Source organism: Misgurnus anguillicaudatus, chromosome 19 (genome assembly GCF_027580225.2).
Source record: "Misgurnus anguillicaudatus chromosome 19, ASM2758022v2, whole genome shotgun sequence".
NCBI lineage: Eukaryota > Metazoa > Chordata > Actinopteri > Cypriniformes > Cobitidae > Misgurnus > Misgurnus anguillicaudatus.
In genome coordinates, this window is record NC_073355.2 from 50,365,823 (window position 1) to 50,378,948 (window position 13,126).

At 38.7% G+C, this 13,126-nt stretch overlaps 2 protein-coding genes across 3 annotated transcripts in view; both read left to right on the forward strand.

The window, feature by feature from the left end:
- The window catches only part of LOC129422930 (uncharacterized), a 41,749-nt gene extending 37,292 nt beyond the window's left edge, over positions 1-4,457 (forward strand). The window contains exon 3 of the mRNA XM_073857935.1: positions 931-4,457. Within this exon, the coding sequence (XP_073714036.1) occupies positions 931-2,372 (1,442 nt within the window). The 3' untranslated portion in view covers positions 2,373-4,457. The remainder of the gene's footprint in view (positions 1-930) is intronic.
- LOC129422537 (uncharacterized) overlaps positions 1-13,126 on the forward strand; it is a 681,876-nt gene that overhangs the window by 483,060 nt on the left and 185,690 nt on the right. The gene's annotated exons all lie outside the window — the stretch shown is intronic.

Here is a 13,126-nt window from a genome sequence, read left to right on the forward strand (position 1 = left end):
CTCATCTCTCCAGTAATGTCAAATGATCCTGCGCGAATGCCCGTTCTTGAGGTCCCGAGTGAGACGCGGAGCTGCGTCTGAGCACATGATGACAAAAACGATCAACGCGTCGTTTAAATGAGCGGTAAAACCCTGGTTTTGTCGTGGGTTCCCTGCACGCACGAGTGTGAAGCCTTGGAATGAAAACTCATCAATAGGGTTGTTCGACTTCATGCGGCGCTGCAAAGATCGACAGCCGGGTGACGTCAAACTACCGCGAGAGTGATCCGCGAAATCATATGGAGGAGTTTGCTTTTAAATCGCTCTCGCGAAACTCTGACGTCATTCGGCTGCCGGTTGTTGTGGCGCTGCATGAAGTCGAACAAGCCTATTCTCTTCTCGTCCGTTCACACGCACCAGCGCAGCGCGTACACTGGCGCGGAGCAGAGCGACACCTTGATGCCGGATTTTAAACTCTGCATATGTATCCGAGTCCTGATCGGGAGGTAACGTCCGATTCCGATCGAGTCTGAAACCACGTGATCGGGGCCGATTTCCGATCACGTGATCGGATCGTGACATCCCTAGTATTTTGTATTTGTATTTAAATACTAAGGAGGCGCCATCAGAGATGGGCATAAATACATGGAAATGTATTTCAAATACAATTACAAAATACTGTGTCGAATGTCCACAACCCAGTAAAATCACTAACGTCATCTAATCAGTTGCTCTTCGGCGACTGAGCCTCAGTGGCATTTCCTAATTTATGGAACAGGTTACCCGTTCACATAAGAACAGCTCAGACAATTGAAAAATTTAAGTCTTTGCTCAAGACTTACTTGTACTCCTTAGCCTTCAATATTGAGTTGATTACATTAAAAATAACATGAATACATGACAATCTCAAATGTGTTTATCAATATGAACTATTTACTGTCCTTATTTTAGATATAATGGAAGTGAAAGAGGAGAGTGAAGCTGAATTGGATGAGAAACATCAGATTGTAAAAATAAACCCTAATGTTTCACCGAAAGAACCTCTGAAAACAGAAGACATAAAGTGTGAAAATAGTTTCAGTGAAGATGAACGTCCTGCAGATCACAAGAGGACTCACAGTGAGGAGAAACCTTTCACATGTCAACAGTGTGGAAAGAGTTTCACAAGAAAAGTTTACCTTAAAGCACACATGAGGATTCACACGGGAGAGAAACCACACGCGTGCCATCAGTGTGGAAAGAGTTTCACTTTTCAATCGAGCCTTAGCAAGCACAAGAAAGCTCACATGGTGGGAAAGCAACACGCGTGCCAGCATTGTGACAAGAGTTTCCGATATAAAAGTGATCTTCAGATACACATAAGACTTCACACTGGAGAGAGACCTTACACATGTCATCAATGTGGAAAGAGTTTCACAAGTAAAGGTGTTCTTAACAAACACATGAGAATTCACACTGAAGAGAAACCATTCACTTGTCATCTGTGTGAAAAGAGTTTCAGAAGTAAAACTGAGCTTAAGCGTCACACAAGAATTCACACTGGAGAGAAACCATTCACGTGTCATCTGTGCGGAAACAGTTTCAGAAATAAAAGTAACCTTAAGTTTCACACAAGAATTCACACTGGAGAGAAACCGTTCACATGCCATGAGTGTAAAAAAAGTTTCAGAAGGAAGAGTACCCTAACAGCACACATGACAATTCACACTGGAGAGAAACCTCACGCATGTCTTCAGTGTGAAAAGCGTTTCATAGATAAACGTGGACTTGAGATTCACATGAGAAGACACACTGGAGAGAAACCTTACATATGCTCTCAGTGTGGAAAAAGTTTTTCAAGCAAACGAACTCTTAAGGCACACATGAATGTTCACACTGCAGAAAAACCATTCACATGTCATCACTGTGGAAAAGGTTTTCAAACGAAACGTGACCTTAATATACATGTGAGTATTCACTCTGGAGAGAGACCGTTCACTTGTCATCACTATGGAAAGAGTTTTAAAGTAAAAAATGAACTTAAAAGACACCTAAAAATTCACACTGGAGAGAAACCTTACACTTGTCATCTGTGTGGAAAGAGTTTCAGAAAAAAAATTTACCTGAAAATACACATGAGGACTCACACAGGAGAGAAACCACACGCATGTCTTCATTGTGGAAAGAGTTTCAGTTTGGAGTTAATTCTTAAGAGACACATGATGATTCACAGTGGAAAGAAACCTCACGCATGTCCTCAGTGTGACAAGAGTTTCATATATAAAAGTCTACTTGAGATTCACATGAGAAGTCACACTGGAGAGAAACCTTACATATGCTCTCACTGTGAAAAGAGTTTTACAAGTGAAGTTGCTCTTAAGACACACATGAGAAAGATAGAACATAAGCAGTAAAAGTGCCTATCTAATAGAAATTATAACCATTATAACATCAGTCACATTTATAATCTATAGACCTGCACTGTCTATTAATATACTATACATAGTATTGTATATAATTGAGTTTGATAAAAGGGGTCTAATTGCTTCATATATCAGTGCAAAAACAGTAAGTGTTTTCGTGGTGCTTTGACAAACAGTGTCAGCTTTGTTAATGGCAAAGTAAGTTTGGGGTGGTTAGATTGATGAAATATAATGTGAAATTAATATTAATTTTCAATAAATCAAAGTATTGTGTTGTGTCACACATTATTAGTTCTTCGTCACATGTATAGTAGACCATTATTTGTCAGTGGGTAATGACCGGCTACCACCACAACGTTTAAGAAAACAAGGCGGCATGTGGTTTAAAAGATGGCAAGTAAAATAAAAAGCATATCTGTATGCAATACAGTTTCATTATTGTTCATTATTATCCAGAGCACCTTAATATAACTTGAAAAAATATGTGCGACCAAATCATATTTTGCGCCAGTAACTGAAAAAGTTGGTAGCGCAAGTGCCACCAGTGGAAAAGGTTAGTGTAGTTCCCTGCAAAGCGTTGTGTGTTCTTTCCATACAACTCAATTTTGGTTTCATCTGTCCACAGAATGTTTTGCCAGTAGTGCTGTGGAACATCCAGGTGCTCTTTTGCAAACTTCAAACGTGCTGCAATGTTTTTTTTGGACAGCAGTGGCTTTCTCCGTGGTGTCCTCCCATGAAGTCCATTCTGGTTTAATGTTTTCCTTATTGTAGATTTGTCAACAAAAATGTTAGCATGTGCCAGAGATTTCTGTAAGTCTTTATTTAGCTGACACTCTAGGATTCTTCTTCACCTCATTGAGCATTCTGCGCTGTGCTCTTGCAGTCATCTTTACAGGACTACCACGCCTAGGGAGTGTAGCAACAGTGCTGAACTTTCTCCATTTGTAGACAATCTGTCTTACCGTGGACACATGGACATCAACGCTTTTAGATATACTTTTGTAGCCCTTTGCAGCTTTATGCAAGTCAACAATTCTTGATTGTAGGTCTTTTGAGAGCTCTTTTGTGCGAGGCATGGTTCACATCAGACAATGCTTCTTCAGAACATCAAACTCAAAACTGGTTTGTTTTTTTTATTGGACAGGGCAGCTTTAATCAACACATCCAATCTCATCACATTGATTGGACTCCAGGTTGGCTGACTCCTGGCTCCAATTAGCTCTTGGAGAAGTCCTTAGCCTAGGGTTTCGCGTGCTTTTTCCACCCTGCACTGTGAATGTTTACATGTTGTGTCCAATAAAAACATGAAAACGTATAATGTTTGTGCGGTATTGGTTTAAGCAGACTGTGTTTCTCTATTGTTGTGACTTAGATGAAGATCAGAAAACATTTATGACCAATTTATGAAGAAATCCAAGTAAGCCCAAAGGGTTCACATACTTTTTCTTTCAACTGTATTTTGTTTAACGGAATTCCTCTTTCAAAGCCTACCGAGAACGGTCGATTTGGACTACAGCCCTCTACTTCCTGCTTTAATGATGTCAGTAAAATGTTTTTTGACTAAACTCCGCCCAGAGGAATACGTCAGTCACCAGCTTTGGCTCAAACGGCTCTGCTAAGCTAAGCTGCTATCGAATCACAACACACTAAATAAACTACACAATCAGAACTCGTTACGTATTTCTGAAGGAGGGACTTCATAAAACAAAGACGACATCAGCCTGTTTTGAGGACAGTGAAAACAGCGGTATAGAGATAAGTACATTTTTTGAAAAATACCACTTTTTTACATGTGAAACAGAAACACATGTTATATTGCACACTGTAAACACAATCAAAGCTTCAAAACCACGGAAAGAACGGGAGCTTTAACCACTGATGATGCAATGTTTCTAACGTGTACAAAGTAGCATAGGATCCAAAAAGGCTTGTTGATGTTTCTTAAAGGAATAGTCTATCCTTTTTCCATATTAAACTATGTTGTTACCTAAACTAAGAAGAGTTGATACATACCTCTATCATCTTAGTGCTTACAAGCAAGTATGGTGGCACAAGATAGGGCGTAGCGCTTTTCTAGGTGGATTTAAAAGGGTAACTATATTGTATGGCGGAATAGCACTTTTGGGAGTGCTTCGACTCGGTGCAGTAACACTCTCCCTCTCATTATTAGAGGGAGAAGCGGAGCTAATTTTTCTTGCGAGTCGAAGTGCTCCCAAATAGTGATTGATACATAAGAAACAGATGGTGAATGTTTTACTGACATTAAATGTTTTAACGTCTCTTTTTCACCTCTAGTTTACACCTACAAGCAGGGGCGCAATAAACAGTTTCAAGGGGGGTATGCTAGACAGAATTTTGGGCGCCTTCCTTGGAGTAGTGTGTAGCTATATAAAATTACTCAGTTGAGTGCGTTTATTTAATTTTACAGGTCGCATTTGCAAAAATTCAATTCAATTCAATTCAATTTTATTTATATAGTGCTTTTCACAATACTCAATTGTTTCAAAGCAGCTTTACATTAATAGAAGCAGTAAAAGCACAGAAAAATGACAGATAGTACAACATAATACACAATAGCATAAGCAGTCAAATTTGCTGCGGCTATGACTCGACATTATGAGCGAGCGTATTACTAACGTCTAGGAGAAGAAGCTAAATTAAGCCCAAGCAGGCTACCTCCCCGGGGTAAAAAACCCCCTAGGAGAAAAAAAACAAAAACCCCGGGTTGTTTAGCCGAGGAAATAAAAAATAAAAAGTCCTAGGAGGGAAAAACCCTTGGGAGATATACATGTATATACACACAGATAAACGGATAAGGAGATTAAGCGGGTTCTGCCGGTGATCGTTGGTCAGGCATCAGCTGGGCATCACATTGAGGGACGACCAGTAGATCAGAGGTGTGCCGACTTTCACATCTACCGGAACTGGGTCTGTTTGTCCCATTGTCCTCAGGGTCGTGGACAAGACAGGGAGAGAAAAACAAAATCATATTAGCGTAGGGGCCGTTCACATGTAATGCAAGTGTCACACAGTGATGTGGTTTAATCAGCTTAGTTTCAGACAGACTAACTATTGCGGCATAATTATATTATCCACAGTTGAGGATTTTGCAAATTGGGGGCCCATTGCGACGGTATATATGGTAACTAAGGGTCACCTTCCGATTTTTAAGAGAAAATGAAACCTGTCGACCCGTTTGACTAAGGCCTGTAACCCCACTGTCGTCGTTAATGCAGGTTCAGTGGCAAACGGGTCTATATTGCATACTATTTACAAGATCACGAGAAAACGCCAACATCGCAACCTGACCATACGTGTCAACCCGTTTGACTAAGGCTGGAGGCCCCACTGTCGTCGTTAATGCAGGTTCAGTGGCAAACGGGTCTGTATGGCATACTATTCACAAGACACAAGAAAGCGCCAAAATCGCAACCCGACCATACGTGCCAACCCGTTTGACTAAGGCCGGAAGCCCCACTGTCGTCGTTAATGCAGGTTCAGTGGCAAACGGGTCTGTATGGCATACTATTCACAAGACACACGAAAGCGCCAAAATCGCAACCAGGCCATACGTGCCAACCCGTTTGACTAAGGCTGGAGGCCCCACTGTCGTCGTTAATGCAGGTTCAGTGGCAAACGGGTCTGTATGGCATACTATTCACAAGAACACGAAAGTTCCAAAATCGCAATCCGACTATAGGTTAAGATAAGGTTTTTATTTATTTATTTGGTTGGTCTGTGTTATGACCGCGAGTGCTTTGTTCCGTACAGATAACTATTTCGAGTTAAGTACTTTTACTAGACAAATTATGCGAATGCTTTGTTGAAGAGAAAAGTTTTAAGTCTAGATTTAAAATTATCGACTGTGTCTGATTCTCGGACATCGGTTGGTAAATCATTCCAGAGCTTAGGGGCTAAGTAGGAAAATGACCTTCCACTTTTAGACACTTTTGATAGTCTAGGGATAATCAAGAGACCAGAATTTTGTGACCGTAGTGTGCGTGATGGATTGTATTCTGATAGTAATTCTCTAAGATATGAGGGTGCTAGGCCATTTAAAGCTTTGTAGGTGATTAGTGATATTTTAAATTGTATGAGATATTTAACTGGTAGCCAGTGTAAAGATGCCAGAATTGGGCTTATGTGGTCGTACTTTTTAGATCGAGTAAGTACCCTTGCGGAAGCGTTTTGAACTAGCTGAAGCTTGTTTACTTGATTTGCATGGCATCCCCCGAGTAGCGAGTTACAATAGTCTATTCTAGAGGTCATAAAAGCATGGATAAGCTTCTCTGCGTCAGATGTAGACAGTATATGGCGTATTTTCGAGATATTTCTAAGGTGGAAGAATGCTGTACGGCAGACGTTGGCGATATGACTATCGAAGGATAAGTTGCTGTCGAACATCACACCTAAGTTCCTTACCGTGGAAGATGGCACCGCAGTGCAGCCATCTACGTGCAATTTGTAATCTGACATATTATGTTTGTAGCGATTCGGTTCAATAATAAGTATCTCTGTCTTATTGGAGTTCAGCTTAAGAAAGTTATGTGCCATCCAGTCACTAACATCGCTAAGGCAGTCTGTTAGCTTAGAAAACGTGTGTGTTTCGCTGGGATGTGAGGAGATGTAAAGCTGGGTATCATCCGCATAGCTGTGAAAACTTATGTTATGTTTCCTGATAATGTCTCCTAGAGGTAACATGTATAACGAGAACAGGATAGGACCTAAAACCGATCCCTGCGGTACACCGTATTTAACCAGGGAGTGATATGACTCTTCCTCGTTTACATAAACAAAGTGATAGCGATTGGTTAGATACGACCTAAACCAGGCTAGCGCCTGACCACTGATACCAACATAGTTTTCTAGTCTATTGAGTAAGATTGTGTGATCTATTGTGTCAAAGGCTGCACTAAGGTCTAATAATATAAGAATTGAGATTTCACCACGATCGGATGTTAATAGGAGGTCATTTGTAACTCTAAGCAACGCTGTCTCTGTGCTATGGTGGGGCCTGAATCCTGATTGGAACTTTTCATATGTACTATTTTTTGTCAAAAATGTGCGTAACTGGCTTGCCACTACCTTTTCTAATATTTTCGAAAGAAATGGGAGATTTGAGATTGGTCTAAAGTTATTAAGCTCTCCCTGATCAAGCTGTGGTTTTTTAATCAGCGGTTTAATAACTGCTAGTTTGAAAGCTGTTGGAACGTATCCTATTTCTAGCGATGAGTTAAAGATATTTAGAACCGGGGTTGACACTACAGGGAATACCTCTTTAAGTAGTTTTGTGGGAACGGGGTCTAATATACAGGACGATGATTTGGATGACGTTACTAGTTTAGAGAGCTCTTCTATTGGAGTAGGTTTAAATGAATCAAGATGTTCGTGTGGTAGTCTAGTGTTAAGTGAACTAATGGGTAGAGTGGTGGCTGCCTGTGTAGCTACGATGTTTTCCCTTATAGCCGTAATTTTGTTAGAAAAGAAGTTCATGAAGTCGTTACTATTGTGTTGGAGTTTACTGTTGGTTTCTGTTTGTTCTTTGTTTCTAGTCAGTTTTGCAACGGTGCTAAAGAGGAAACGAGGGTTATTATGATTCTCATTTATAAGCTTGCTAAGATAGGTAGATCTGGCGGTTTTAATAGCCTGTCTGTAGTGTTTAACACTATCTTTCCATGCTGCACGCCATACTTCTAACTTTGTGCTTCTATAATTACTTTCCATTTTCCTAGTTGCCTTTTTAAGAGCTGCGGTGTGATGATCATACCATGGAGCTGGCGGTTTTTCTTTGATTCTCTTTTTTCGAATGGGAGCAACGGCATCCAATGTTTTAGAACAGACATTGTTTAGGTTTTCTATAACAATATCTAGATCATCACAGTTATCTGCATGTTTAATTTGGGACAGGTCTGGAAGAGTGCTAATAAAGCTATCTTTAGTGGTGGAAATTAATGTTATGGCAAATCAGTAGAATGATGAGGATTGACTGATCATATCTAGAAGAACAGTGTATGACACAAGGTAATGGTCAGAAACTTCATCACTCTGAGGTGATAATTTGATGTCATTAATATTGAGCCCGAGTCACAGAATTAAGTCTAATGTGTGCTTACGAGTATGCGTTGGCCCTGTCACGTTTTGTCTAATATTGAGAGAATTTAGAACATCCATAAACGCACGTCCTAATGCATCTTTTGTGTTATCCACATGAATATTAAAATCACCAACGATAAGAGCTTTATCTACAGTGACTACAAGCTCAGACAGAAAATCTGCTATTTCTTTAAGGAAATCTGCATGGTGGCCCGGAGGTCTATAGATTGTAGCTAAGGCAAAAGAGAGCTGTTTGTGGTTACGATCAGTTATTTCCATATTTAACAACATTAGTTCAAATGATTTACATTTTAGTTCAGATTTTTGGTTTACTTTAAAAATTTCGTTGTATATTGTAGCTACACCACCCCCTCTCCCCTTTAACCGAGGTTCGTGTTTATAAAAAATAAATGCATGAAGTAAAATAAAAAGATTTATTCGAAAAACGATTAGCCTAACCATTTTAATCTGGTAGCCTAAGGCAGAAAACATTCACGTGACTGATTTTAAAGAGATCACTAAAAGAAGAATAATGCATGGAAATGCATTTCTGAACTATGGAAATCTATGGAAGGTCCTTTGAAAGTCGCGGCAGTCGAGTTCTCTGTGCGGTTTTAGAAGCGAAATGTGTACAATCAGGGCCGGCCCTGGGCATAGGCGGAATAGGCAAATGCTAAGGGCGCCGCCGACCCCTTGGGACGTCCGTGCGCCCAAATTATTATTTTTTTAATATATGTATATAAACATTTAACTATAAATATTTATATATTTTATAATATAAATATTTTGCACAAGAAAACAGCAGTTATTAATGAATTATTAGTAGCATAGTATCTCGGAAGATCGTGCTTGTTAAATAGCTCTGTGGCTACTGCACTGAAGCGGCAGTTTAAAATATAAACCCAGAATTCAACGAACGTCAAGAACAAGAAAACGGAAACAACAATCAGACAGAGACGCGGAATTTACATAATGTTACACAGACCATGTTTAAATTTCAATGTTTCTGCACAGAAATACCAACTTGTTCACTTTGTTTGGTATTAATAAGCTGCGCATTGGGGTGCTGGCCGCGGTGCTGAAGACGCGCTCGGACGGAGTACTGGTGGCAGCACAGACATTTACGTGCAACCTATTGGAAACTATTATTCGTTATTATATAATTATTATTTGTTATTTTACTTTATTACTTCCACTTAAGAAGAGTTCTGCACTTTTTATTTCAATATTTCTCTTTATATAAATACTATTTTGTACTTAAATCTATAATTTTATTATTTTACTAACCCAACTAACTCATCTGCGCTTTCCGATAGGTTGCACGTAAGGGGGAAAGTATAGCTTTCTTCCCCTTGAGAAGAGTTCTGCACTTTTAAACTTAAAAAAAATCTCTTTATAAAAAAACTTTTTTCTTCTATTTAAAAGCTGTAATTTCGTTATTTTACTAACCCAACTCAAGCCCGTAGGCAGGGGGGGGGGGGGTTCGGGTGGTTCGAACGAACCCCCCCTCACTGCCAAAATGTCCAGAATTTAAGTCTTTTTTTCACGTGATTATTGTCATCATTGTTTTAATCTATGCTTGTGACTAATATTCTGGGTTGCTGTTTCAAATTAATATGATACATTATTGAAGCTGGACGCATGACCGTACCCACCATTGAGGTCCACGAGGTCCGGATCTCGGTCATTTTCTGATGCTCGTTTTATTTGACTCAACGCTCAGCGCTCGTTTGACTTCTGGCTGCGCAGACCGATCGGCATTTGACGTCTTAGCACCGCGAGACCGAATCAATAGTAAATGACTAAGTAAGCTTTTACGTTGATCTCGCGGTAGTGTGATGTCACAGGCCAACAGATCTGAGCTGCACCCCATTAAGCAAGATAAAGTTAAAATTATTCCGAGATGACCAATAAAATCAGACCAGGCAGACAAAGGTGCAACACAGAGGTCAGATGCGCAGTTATTGGAAGTGCAAGAAAGATGTAAGTAATCAAACGCTGACATACAGCCGTTTATTGACGAGAAATCTTCAGCATCTCACGCGTCTTCAGCACCGCGGGGAGTAGCCAGCACTCCAATGTGCAGCTTATTAATACCAGACAAAGTTGGTATTTCTGTCCAGAAACATTGAAATGTATACATGGTCCGTGTAACGTAATTTAAATCCCGCGTCTTGGCCTTATTGTTTTTTTTCTTGTTCTTGACGTTCGCTGAATTCTGGGTTTATATTTTAAACTGCCGCTTCAGTACAGTAAGCTATTTAACAATGAGCACGATCTCCCGAGACACTACAACATGCTACTAATAATTCATTAATAACAGCTGTTTTCTTGTACACAATTAAATATTTTAAGTTAAATGCACAGTGTTAAAACGTGTAAAAAAGACAAGATTTTAACAATGTCAAGATCAAATGCCTGAGTAACAGGGTATGTGTTCGTGTGCGTGTGTTTGTGTGTGTTTCCAAAATATTTTCAAAATAAAGAAAAACAAGACAAAGCTGTGCAGTTTGTTTCTGTGTAAGTTTATGAACAAAATGATTGGGACACAATTGTGATTCTGTGATTCTAAAGGGCACCAGGTGAAATCTTGCCTAGGGCAGCAAATTGGCCAGGGCCGGCCCTGTGTACAATTATGTTTAGCCTATAATAGTTCATTCTAACGAGTTCATATTGATGATCTTATAGTCCATTTAAAAATGTTCTTACGAACTGACTGTATTCGTCAGAAAAACACTAAAGAACTTATAGTCTCGTTATGTCGCTGTTATCTGTGCGTGTGGTGGTATGTGTTCCGTCCTCCGCTCATGACAAAAAGCGTGGTCGGCAAAATTAAAATTAATATTACGTTGATCTTTATGACTGTGCGCTTCGCCCGCGCACGCCCTTCGCCAGTAACACAGAAATTGCAAAAAGCACAATCGGCTAAAGTTTTAATTATGACGTTGATTTTTAAAGTGGGCATGCAAATTTATTTCTGTGCACTGAAGGCTTTTTTTGAAAAGCGATTAAAGTGATATACCCCCTAATATGATTTTGCACATCCAACAACTATCATTACAAGGATAATACTGCATGTTTTGGTATTTGGTAGTAGGCTATATTGCAGTAGTTCATATTTGATACGTAATGAAATGCACGGTGTTCTTTTTAATGTTCTTTTTCTTTCATATTTACAACACTTATCAACAAAACATTGATTAAAATTAAGAGACAAACTATATTAAACGAAATTCATTTGAAGCAAACATTTGAACCAAACAAAACTTAATTTAAAGTCGAAAATTATGTCTTATGACCCACTCCTTTTGTACCGTTATATTAGCCTTCAATCCATTACAACTCCCAATATATGGCGTTTAAAATTAGTGTCTTAATAATCGAATTAAATTAAAACAAAACATTAACAACATTACAACATTTAAACACAACAATACTAAAACATAAATATAAAACAGACATTCTCTATTAGGATGCATGTTAAAAACAATCTGATATAGCGTTTATAATAGCTGCACTAAGTTTAGGGGAGAACGGGGTTGGTTGTCACAATTTTTACTCATGCATGAATTGCTCATCTTCAAAAAAATCTTTTAGCAGAATTTCCTTCATGAAATGAAACCTTGGGGTCTTGGCTTTAAATGTGTAAACTTTTTATTTTTAGAATGTATTGTAACAGGAAGTAATTAACCATCAAAGACACTCTGACACAATGTGACAACCAACCCCATAACGGGGTTAGTTGACCCTATAGTGGTTCAATAGGATTTCAGGGATAAATTGGGATCTGAAAAGATAATATGGAACTTTTTAGGTTTTTAAGCTAGAAACTGCAAATTAGTTTTAATATGAATACCACCCCTATGATAGTTGTCATCAATGCCCAATGCCCATTATGTTTAAACAATGGGATTAAAGTGGGTGATCAGTTACTTGAATTGTCTACTTTGTTGATAAATAAAATGAAATTTTTTTTAGTGTTAAAATCTTTTTATTTAATGATTTATTTATTTTATTTTAACAGCAAACAAAAACAAACAAACAAACAAACAAAAAAACAGTCTTAAAAAGGTCTACATGTCCAATACTTACATGTGACAACCAACCCCGCAAGCTATGAGACAACCATCCCCAACTGACTTCTTGACAAACATGCTAAGCTAGCTGCCACACGGCTTTAACTTTATAGCTAAAAGATGACTCAAAATAAAGCTACTACTTTTGGCTTTTTAATGAGTGTTTTGTTTTTGAATGACTAATATACAAGATCTCAGCACAAAAACCAACACCAACATGAAAATTTACTCTGACCTATGAAAATAAAAAATTGCCTCCTAACCTCAATGTTTTGTGTCTGCTCAGCAAAATTACAATTGCAAATGAGTAAGCTATTACAGGCTAACAAATTGATATCAAAATTTTACCAATTGTGCATAGCAAACCCACCAAACTGATCCCAAACAAAAATGTTGTCTACTCACCCATATCCGCACAATCAAATTAAAAACCACCAGAACCGCCAAATATGTAATTGCATCTACTAGGTTATGATTGCACGCTGTTTTTTAAAAAGTGTCTCAATTTTACTCAACACAAAGTCATTCACAGTAGTTTTATATTACATTTTACTACAGTGGTAATAATTAAATGTG